The 8,402-nt window shown below is 35.7% G+C and overlaps 1 protein-coding gene across 1 annotated transcript in view; it reads left to right on the top strand.

Annotated features, from left to right (window-relative positions):
• The first annotated feature begins 501 nt into the window (after positions 1 to 501).
• The window catches only part of sntg2 (syntrophin, gamma 2), a 76,937-nt gene continuing 69,036 nt past the window's right edge, over positions 502 to 8,402 (top strand). Inside the window, exon 1 of the mRNA XM_084096918.1 lies at positions 502 to 695. Within this exon, the coding sequence (XP_083953044.1) occupies positions 627 to 695 (69 nt within the window). The 5' untranslated portion in view covers positions 502 to 626. The remainder of the gene's footprint in view (positions 696 to 8,402) is intronic.

The raw sequence follows: 8,402 nt of genomic DNA, 5'->3' as shown, positions 1-8,402 counted from the left end.
AACGCTGTCTTTTGAGTGAGTTTCGAATTGATTCATCGAGATTCGCGGAAATTAATCAAACTTACCAAGTCAAACGCCATTTTGCTACTTAAGTTTGAAACAAAGATGCAGTTGAATCACCATGACAGGGAAGGATTGCATGGTCCAGTGACGTGGTGTTTGCTGAACTTAGTATTGCAATCATCATCACGATATTTAGCATGTTGCTTTATGCATCATATAAATATTCCGTGAATATATCGGCCAGCCCTAGTTGAGTGTTAGAGTCCAGTCACTGATGGGTTAAACGAGCTCGCGCTGAAGGCGCATCATATCTGAGACAGCAGGAGGAAACGCTCGCTCGCGCTCCACACTTGCGCTCGATCCTCCAGCATCCTCCACGCGTCTCTGTCCAACTCACAGGAATAACCCACACCACTTCAGCTGTGCGTGGATGCCTCTTTAAACCCCGAGCGTCTCCACACACACGCACACACACACTGATTTAGAGCTGCTGATCTCCGGCAGGTCCAGTTGGATGCTGGACCCCGGAGCCGCGTCCGCGCGATGCCCGGCCATCACTGGATATAAATGACAGATCCAAGTGTGTGTGACTTCAGTGCGCCGAACCAGAGGCTGCATGGGAGATGAACGCAGCCGCCAAACATCAGCCTGATCTGCTCGAGAGACCCGCCAGCCTCCTGGTACCAACATGGGTAAGAAATCCAGCTCCAACTCAACTAATGTGCTGACAGATCGGAACAGGCACCTAGGAGCCATTACAGATCAGGTAGTTTTGGGCTAGTACGCATGCAAGGGGAAATGTGCGAGTATAAATGCAGCTTTTCGGTGTCAGGCGCGTTTAGATTAGAGTAACTTGCTTAACTAACTTTGGCTTACACTTTACAGTGTGTTTGTTACACGTTACATGTAGTTACTATAGTAATTACTATAAATTGTGCATTAATTACATAGAACTAACCCTAATCCTAAATTAATTATTATTACTCAGTACTTAAATGTATAATTAGCCTACACTGTAACACTGACACATAAACATAAATTGTAACCCTTTTTTGTTCTTTTTACAGTGTAATTATACATTTAAGTACTGAGTAAGACTGATTAACTATAGGACTGCATGGGTTAGGATGAGGGTTTGGATTGGTTGAGGGTTAGTTGCATGCTATACTGCATAATTTACTGTTATTACTGTACATGTAACATATGTAACAAGGACACTAAAATAAAGTGTTACCTAACTTTTTTATGATTGAAATCCAACACAATCTCATGGTAATATTTGTTGTGACTAATGAATTACATGGCGGAGAGGTTACACATGCTATTTCTTCAGATGCTCCTATTATATTAGTAAAAAAGAGAGAAACTATTATTGGATTTGAGTCAGTTAGAGTTTTATTTTATTTTGAGTGACACTTCTTGTCACATTTGAAAAAATGGTTGAGAATGACATTTCAGGTTCTTATGTGGTGAAATATTATTGTACGCAGTTGCATTACACATAACGTGTGACTAATTACAACTGACAGTGTGAGATGTGCAGTTGTTTTATGTTAAATATATTTTGAGTTGATTTTTTCTGCCATATATCTTGTGCATTTTAAAATGGTGCTTTGCAGATCTGAAGACAGCCAATCATTTTGTATTATTTGTACGACAACCCTAACATTTCTGAGCTCTCAGATTTACAGTGTGACTTTTAGACGTATAGGCTTTTCCTTGTCGTGTTGGCGTTGTTGTTTTTGGAATATATTGGCATTTCTGCACTAAAATAAATAAGGTGCAAAGTGAGTTCATAGCAGAGTATAATAATTAGGTTTTTAATATAAATGAGGTGTGGGAGAAAGAGGGCGAGATAACAAGCTATTAAAATATAATTTAAAATAACTGGAAAGTAATGTAAAAAAATCTCATTATTGCTTCAGCATTGGTGATTAAAAAAATAACAATACAACCATGCAGGAAATGTTGCATAATTGATAGAAGAAATCAAAGCAGATTTGAGGTGACAGTGTAATCTCAAGGCAGAATGAGTTTTTGTGCTATTGTTCCCGTTTGCTGTGGAGATAATGATGTGTGACAGTGTGGAGTGGCTTCATTCGCACTGTTCCTGAGGTGTTCGGAGATGCCCTCTCCCAGGATTTGCTCAGCCAAAGCTGATTGCTGCTTTATTTGTTTTAACACGTTCTGTCTGGTGCTGCGCATTTGTGGTGGGCATGTTCTTCTTAATTGGTAAATGGAGTCTTGCCAGTTGCACTGCGGGACCTTTATCAGATTGGAGGGATTTTCAGAGGTATCAATAAACGCTGGCTCACTGCTTTAGGTTTTGACGAGAGTTACCCCCAAAAAGCAGGCAGAGAGGCTCTGTGAAAGAGATTGGATGTCAGTAAGAACAGAAATCAATACAGATTTTTTCCTAATAAATGTGTTCTTGAGCTTCATCCAGTACAGTGAAATCATTCGTCTGATATCTGCTCAGAGAGAGAGTCAAAGGCAGGAGAGCAGAATGATGTTACTTCATTGAGGAACAGCACTAAAGCAGTTATTTCTGCTCTTATTATGATGATTATTGTGCTTCAGTGCAGCGGCGTTTGTATCTCAGAGGCTTTTAGGCTTCACCTTTGATCTGATCTTTAATCTCTCAGATGAAAACTGTGGTTATGTGATGAAGCGAGACTTGAGTGAATGATGAGTATGCATGACAAAGACAGCCAGATGACTGATGCAAACTTGCTCCAAACTCAAACTGTACTTATAAAGCACAGGTCTTGGTTTAGTAGCCTATTATGTTATGGATTTTCAGCTTGCTTTCATGTAAATGTCAATATAACAATGTGCAATGAATGATTACAAACTGTCATGCTCATAACTAGTGAGTAAACAGAACCCAAAAGCATCATTGGTATTGTAATATTTTAATCTTTAGAGGGTTGCTTGTATAATGTAAATGCATACAATGCTGTGCTGCTTTTACTTTGTGTTTTACCCATTTTCTAATGAAACAATTTTCCTGCTGATTCACTTGCCCGTAGAAAAGAAATGATGTAAATACAAATAAAGATGAGTAATTGTTGTAAATATACTAAATAATGCAAAATATATAATGCAACATATTATGCATATATACTAAATATGCATAAAATATATGCATATTTTTACTTTTACTTATGCAATAATAGTATGCTTAAAGTCAAACCATCAAACCTTGTAATATACATTTTACTTATATTACATATTATAAATGTAAGTAACAGTATGCTTTGTCAAACCATCAAACCTGGCAATACAGCATGTATGCATATTGTTATTTACTTATTATTACATATTATTAAGTAAATGGCAGCAAAAATACGCATACGTATTGCAAGGTTTGACAAAACATACTATGAATGCATTTTTTTTTTACAGTTATTTACTTATGTAATACTTATATACAGTAATATGCAACATAAGTAATATTGTAAGGTTTGACAAAGCATACCATTACTTATATTGCATATTATAAGTGAATAACAGAATACGCATACATATTGCAAAGTTTGACAAAACATACTATGCATGCATATTTTTACTGTTATTTGTTTATATAATATGCAATATATATCACAAAGTTTGACAAAGCATACTATTACTTATATTGCATATTATTATTATTATAAGTAAATAACAATAAAATATGCATACATATTGTAAGGTTTGACAAAATAAAACATATTTTTACTGTATTTAAATACAAAATATAAGTAATATTGCAAGGTTTGGCATTATATTACTTATATTGCATATTATTATAAATAAATAACAGTAAAAATATGCATACATATTGCAAAGTTTGACTGTATGCATTTTTTTTTACTGTTTTTAATATAATATAATATGCCATATAAGTAATGGTATGCTCTGTCAAACCATCAAACCTTGCAATATGTATGCATATTTTTGCTGTTATTTACTTACACTGTATAATATGCAACAAGTAATATTGCTAGGTTTGACGATACATACTATTACTTATTGCATATTATATAAGTAAATAGTCGTAAAAATATGCATACATATTGCAAAGTGTCATGATTACTGTCTCATGTTCCCCTGATTTGTTTTGGACTTATTTTGTGGTATAGTTTTGTTCTCATTGTTTTTGTTGTTTGACTTTGTGTATTTAGTTCCTGTTTCCTTTGTTTCCATTGCTTGCCTTATTATTTTCCATAAATACTCTTGTTAGTCCCCTTAGCAACTAATCACTTACAGCCCTTGTTACCTTGTGTATTTATACCCCAGTCTTTCTGTGTTCTTTGTCGAGTTTTGTACATTGGTGTGTTGTTGTTGTGCTTAGTTCTGTTTCCCTGGTTTTCTGGTTCCCGTGTTTGATTTCTTTTGTTATTATATTAATGAAACATTCTTCTTTTGGATCCTGATTACATCAGGTTTGACAAAGCACACTATACTTACAGTATACTGCATATTATAGGAGTATGCAAAAAATATGCATACATATGCATGTTTTTACTGTTATTTAGTTATATGCATACATATTATAAATATGTAAATAACAGTAAAAATATGCATGCATGCTGTTTTGCAAGGTTTGATAGTTTGACAAAGCATGTTATTTGTAAGCATATTTTTTTTTACTGTTATTTACTTACAATATAATAGTAGTATTCTGTCAAATCATCAAACCTTCAAATATGTATGCATATTTTTACTGTTATTTATTATGCGGTATAAGTAATAGAATGCTTTATGACAAAAACATAAAACCATGAGCTAAAACTGCAGACTTTGCAACTCTGGAAGCATCATAATTGTATCAAAAATATCTCATAATTTATGAAGATGATTTACATTAGGTAATTAGTCATGTAAGCAGATGTAAATTTCAGATTAACTCGCATAATCGCTATGTAACCGCAACCTCCACCTCAGCAAATGAAAGAGATTTGATTCAGATCCAACTCACACATGTGTCTCTGGAAACACTGCTGGAAAGTTCTCGTGTGCTTGTCTTTGGGATTTGGAGACTTTGCTAGTGCGCCTCATGGAGGCTGTGATTGGCACACAAATGTTATAACCTTAAAAGTCACAAATCTTTTATTCATGATCTGCAGGACCAGACTCAAGGTTTTGTAATCTGATAGCTGCAGCTGTATCTCTAACAGGTTTAGTCGTGGGGTTTCTTTATAGTCAAGTAGCAGACCTCTACTGGTATTCATAAACCGTGGTAATATAATTCAGGTTTTGACATCTTTAAGAAAAATGAGAGTGATGTTTGTCAGTGTTGTGTGTGTTGCTGCAGTAAGTGCCATGACAGGCTGTAATCAGGGCTAGTTAGATGCTCTCCGGTTGATACAGCGTTTTGTGTTTTCACTGACCGACTCGTGTAAAAGAGTCTCCTGTGATCTTCTGGTCTCTAGATACAGCTCGGGTGAAAATTGCTTCGTAAAATAACAGCACACCTCACCTCAACACACACGATTTGAGGAAGTTTAACCCTATAAAGCCTACTGGATCAGATTTGATACGCAGATTTTTAAGGCCCCTAAATGATCAACATGATCAAACCTGTTACACACAATCTACTGTACGACATGCCTTCTGCCGTATGATTGATAGTTTATAGTTTTTCAGCAAGTAAAAGCCTTCCTTAAGCTCGTGGTTCATATGTATTTTTGCTGTGAAATCTGCACTGATTTTTAGTTAGTAATAACACTTACTGGACTGGAGCATCTTAGGTTTACAAGATTATCTATGCATCATTTTTAGTAAAATGTGAGACTCAAATATGATCATCAGGCTTCTGAGGAAGGTTTATTTGTTCATCTCTCAGTCATCATTGTATTGCATTGCATGATATGTTTTAAAACTACTGAGATTTGATCATAAAACTAAGCATTTAAATATCATCTTACTAAGACATTATTGGCAGATATAGTGATGACTGATATTTAAATGCATTTTATGTTAGTCTCCGCCATACTGTTATTAAGATCTCATTGATTTACATTACAATCATTAGAATTTCATCTCACTTTTTGTCACCAAATCTGCACCAAATGTCATATTTTTGCTCAGTTTGGGCCTCTTTCCCTCCATATTCTCATCTATCATACTATATGAACCATAAAAGCCTGACATATCAAATATGATACTCGACAAAAACACATATGCAAACTTTTTTTGTGTGTGATTTTGTTCAAAGGTTCAATAAATGGTTCCATTAAAAAAAAAAGGATTTTGATCTGACTATTTTATTCATACAGTATGTCAGGCTTTACAGGGTTAATACTTGGTTTCACAAGCACTACTAATAATTCTATACTGAACATAATGAATTTGATGCACAGCGTTTCGCCATTTTCAGCTCTGCTGAAACACAAATCTATCGCGATCGGTCCCTGGGGCCGGTGATTTACTTCCAGCATGACACGACAGATTGTAACAGAGTCACAGCTGGGCAATTAGTCAACCTTAATATAAAACTGCATGTGACCTGTTGGGTGTCGTCGTTATCTGCGAATCAGCGTTTAATATCTCTGTCTTTGACATGAACACGAGCCGTAATACATGTTTGGCTTTTAAATGATCAGCCATTATTCTTGAATCACTCTATTAATACTGTCCTGAAATGTTTACTCACCCTGTAAAAAGACAGATCTTATTCACCACGTCTTTGTCACCGAGCCCAGCCTTGCCTTTTCATTTCCATTATGATTCACGACAGGTTTGAATTTTAATGAGCTCCATTTCATATTTGGAAACTTACCTCGCCTAAATGTTTCTTCATTCTTCACTGAGTTTGATGATTGCAATTTTTTGGAAAAAAAAAAAAGTGAGGATGCTGTGATCGCTGATTGTGAGATAATCAAGAAGGTGCGTTTTATTAATTACTCGGCTTTCATTAGTTAGTTATTGATGCAGAACTGGTCATATGAAATATTGAGTTCCATGCTGAAATTGGCTTTGACCTTTACTGATAATACTTACTGTGCTGAAGCATTGGGTGCACAGAATTATGTTTTTCCATACTGTGTGTGGGCTGTGAGGATTTACATAAAAACACAAAGGGTTAGAATACAAAGCAAAGCCTTTGTTCCCTGCAGTGTCAAAATACTGAGATGATATACTTAAGCTGAAGAGGATTCTGTCAATTTTGCTTCACTGTGTGGCCAAAAACATATTTGAGTGAGAGTAATACTATACTGTTCAAAAGTTTAGGTTCGTAAGATTTTCTTTTCTTTTAAAGAGATGTATACTTTTATTTGACATACTTATTCCTGATTTTTCTTTAAAAAAGTTTCATATATATATAAATATATATATAAATATATATATATATATATATATATATATATATATATAAATATATAAGTTTAAGTTTATTATTACGAAAAATAAATGATTACTTTTCAATATGATTAAATTGTACATGAAATTTATATTTTCCAAAACATGTTTTACTCTAAAAATATGAGAAAATCAAAGCCATATATTTAAACAACCTGAGTTCCAAATTTGAGGTTGATATCTCAAAAAATTAGATTTTGACCGCGAGCAATACAATTGTGACTATTTTTTCAGGACCATTTAACATTTTTGTGTTCACATAGCAAGTGCCAAAGCCTTTACCAAGTTTCGTACCATTCCGATGAAGTAAACAATTCTAAAAAACCAAAACGTAAAATTTTTCAGTCACAAGTGACCGAAGAGCACCAGAGGGCTAAGTAGCAAAAACTGTTTCTAACATTGGCCCTGTCCCAAATGGCACACTTCATATGGACTTTCGGTCCTGTGGACTTACAATGGCTGCCGCGTGCACGTGTCCGTTAAGTCCGTGAGACTGTAGGGTGTCCCATTTGTCATTTTTAGGCCTCAGAAGGGTGCTCGTGAGCACCCCCTTTGCGGTCGATATGCACCCTCGATGTGCACTTTTGCCACAGCAGACTTCTTCCCGACAGTCAAAGCGGCATTACATCACGAAAGTGCGGACTCGTAGGAAGACCACGAGTGCTTAGGGTGCTATATGAGACAGTGCCATTGAGAATGGTCTTGATTATGTTCTGTTTAGTTAGTTCCTGTCATTTCTATATTAGTTCTCGTTAGTTCCTATGGTTACTGATTAGTTCATCTTTGTCCAGCTGTTCCTGTTTAGTTCCCTCATTGTCCCTGTGTATAAATACTTCCTGTTTGCTTCAAGTGTGATGTTGGTCATCGTTAATGTTAATGGTGTTTTTCCTGAGTGTTTTCTGATTAGGGGCCCTATATTGCACCCAGTTACGCAATTGACCCGACGCATGTATCATTCCTATTTTGCACCCGACGCACAGCGGACTTTTCCCTCCACAGACGCACATCGGTAAATTAGGGAATGAACTTGCGCTCCCGGGGGCGGTTCAGTG

The sequence above is a fragment of the Abramis brama genome, assembly GCF_963993115.1.
Source record: "Abramis brama genome assembly, chromosome: 21".
Taxonomy (NCBI): Eukaryota; Metazoa; Chordata; class Actinopteri; order Cypriniformes; family Leuciscidae; genus Abramis; species Abramis brama.
Note: the sequence above shows the minus strand (reverse complement) of the source record. Positions and strands in the feature narration are given on the sequence as shown.